The sequence below is a fragment of the Colias croceus genome, chromosome 23 (genome assembly GCF_905220415.1).
Source record: "Colias croceus chromosome 23, ilColCroc2.1".
Lineage (NCBI taxonomy): Eukaryota > Metazoa > Arthropoda > Insecta > Lepidoptera > Pieridae > Colias > Colias croceus.
Genome location: NC_059559.1, coordinates 1,191,527 through 1,194,307, shown reverse-complemented (window position 1 = coordinate 1,194,307; position 2,781 = coordinate 1,191,527). Strand labels below are relative to the sequence as shown.

At 32.5% G+C, this 2,781-nt stretch overlaps 1 protein-coding gene across 1 annotated transcript; it reads right to left on the bottom strand.

Moving 5' to 3' along the window:
- Positions 1–652: 652 nt before the first annotated feature.
- Positions 653–2,546, bottom strand: LOC123702284. The gene has a single exon (XM_045649992.1). The coding sequence runs from the start codon at positions 2,039–2,041 to the stop codon at positions 653–655; it is 1,389 nt and encodes a 462-aa protein (XP_045505948.1). The 5' UTR covers positions 2,042–2,546.
- Between the last annotated feature and the right edge of the window lie 235 nt (positions 2,547–2,781).

Below are 2,781 nucleotides of genomic sequence, written 5' to 3'. Positions count from 1 at the left end.
TATATATTATTTCTTTGTAAAACTTTAAATAGTAAGATGTAACATATAATATAACACCAGTAATACAGTACCATAAAAATCAACTTTAGGACTTATCTATTATTCTTCCTGTATAGGTTTGATACATATAAATCTGGATATACAACTATTTGTTAATTCTTTTTTAAGCTGTAAACAGTAACAAATACAATATTTAAATTACTACATTAGTAATAAAGTGTTACAAAATCAACTTTAATGCCTATTGCCCTTTTTGTAAGTATAGGTTTGATACATACAGATTTGGATAATAATATTTTTTAACTAATACACTCAAAAATCAACTTTAGGACTTATCTATTATTCTTCCTGCATAGGTTTGATACATATAAATCTGGATATACAACTATTTGTTAATTCTTTTTTAAGCTGTAAACAGTAACAAATACAATATTTAAATTACTACATTAGTAATAAAGTGTTACAAAATCAACTTTAATGCCTATTACCCTTTTTGTATAGGTTTGATACATACAGATTTGGATAATAATATTTTTTAAGTAATACACACAAAAATCAACTTTAGGACTTATCTATTATTCTTCCTGTATAGGTTTGATACATATAAATCGAAAGCCTATGATGTATAAATTTCAGACTTTAATATTAATAACTACGTTAAGTTGCAAATTTTTTCTAAGCAATGACCCAAGGTAATTTCACAGTTTTGATGCTGCGTAATTATATGAGCGAGACGTTTATCAAAATCTATGACATTTTTGTTTCTATATGAAATTGGAATACCCTGTTCAAATTGTTTTATTTTGAGATCAAATTCTTTTATATTTTTCAATAGGAGATCTAAAAATTTAATAAATGACGGTTTTGCATTCGATATTCCTTTATTTAACTTTGAATGCCACCCTTCTAAATGATTTGTGGTCCTGAATCTTTCACCGTAGAATGACCATTTTCCGAAAAAACTAGATTCAATCCAGGCGTTCACAAAGTAGTCATTAAAAGCTAATATTTGCCCGTTATTGGAACAATCTTCCATTATATATAAATAACCATCACTGATTAAGTGTTGTGGCAGAAGTGATAAAGCGCCACAGATTGCAACGTGAGCTTTATGTACGGGATTTTTATTTAATTTTAATTCTTTTGCTTTTTTTCTTAGAGCACTTTTAAAATGAAAATAACAACCTACAATTTTACAATTAGGCATTATTTTTTGCATTGCGTTCATAGCTGCTGCCTCGTAATCAGATTGAAATTTTTTTGGATTCCAATCCGGCACTTGCGACTTTATTATTTGAAAAAGGATTTCATAAGTAGCCTGTTTCTTATTTAATAATAACGCGTATACCAGCGGGACAACGTTAGATGTTTCTTCGGAACTACCCAAATCTCCATGGATTGTGTAAAGTTGGTAGAAGGGCTTAGGACATATTTTAAACGTACCATCTGCAAAAATATGTTCAACTGTTGCTAGTAAGTGCTTCGCATTATGTGTTCCAAATACTATGATTCTGTTCCTTTGGTCTGTATAGTCAGCCAGCAATATTTTGTCTTTATATGCATCTGGGATTTCAACGGCAGAAGCAGTTTGAAATGTGGTTCTTTTCACTCCCAGTGCTTTATTTCTGGAATGGTATAAACTGTTCTTTATTGATGTAAACTTCGGTATTGTTGCTACTAGGTCGAGGCCAAAATCAGCGAGCGAAGACATCTCATTGTTGAATAACGTTGGTATTGGGTCTGATTTCGTTGCAGCTAATTTTCGGCATTGGTTCAGTTGTTTCTTTATTATGTTGGCAGCAAAATTTGGTTGGCATGTATGAGGATCATCACTCACAACTAGATTGTTTTTTGTGACTACACGTCCACGACATTTCCGAGTTTGCCACTTCACACAACACCAAACAGTTGTACCGTTTTTGTTTTCGCGTTTTTTGTTATGCTGATAGCCACCACGCAATAAAAGAAGTCCTCCTCGTTCTGATTGCTCAAAAACTAATTGAGTCTGACTGGAACTACTAGGTTCACAAGTAGAATCCATGATAAACTAATCCAAATCGTAGGCAAAACAACAAATCCGATCACGAGCAAGGGTCAAATGTTCAGAAAGTGATTACAGTAAGTGATAGTAGAGATGTTTCCTGATCGCGAGCGAAAAGTCAACTAAATTTTCATTTATGCAAAATATGTGACATAATTTTTAAAAAGAAGGGTGGTTTTGCGTTATGATGCCGACAAAAGCAAAGTTAAAAACTTTTTACATTGTCTTTTTAAAATTAACAATTACATTTAAATAACAATATTTTAACAAATACTAATCCATTCCGAAAACTCTCACCAGTGTTATCTATCCCATCATAAAACCCCTTTTATGCAATATAGAGCTCGTATTTTTAAATACCTACCTGACGCTCTGTAGCCCTTTTGTTCGGTTGCCGACTGCAAAATTCTCGTAATAAGAACAATTGGTTAGGCACACTTATTAACATTTTTTTGTTAATATATAATGGAAGAAGGGAAAAGGTATTATAAAAATATGGTATCTACCTATATATATATATATATATATAAATACCAACTTGGGCACTAAGTTGATCCAGCCCGACTGCCGTGCATTCCTGACTCCACCTTTTCCCCGATATTACTCGACTCCGGTTGCGTAGATCTTGCCCGGAGTGGCAACGGCGCAAATTTTTGGGCGATGTTGCCAAACGTATTCGTGGAGAAATTGATATACTCAACATTTTTATTGCTAAGATCTTGAACTGAATCGACTCCGTA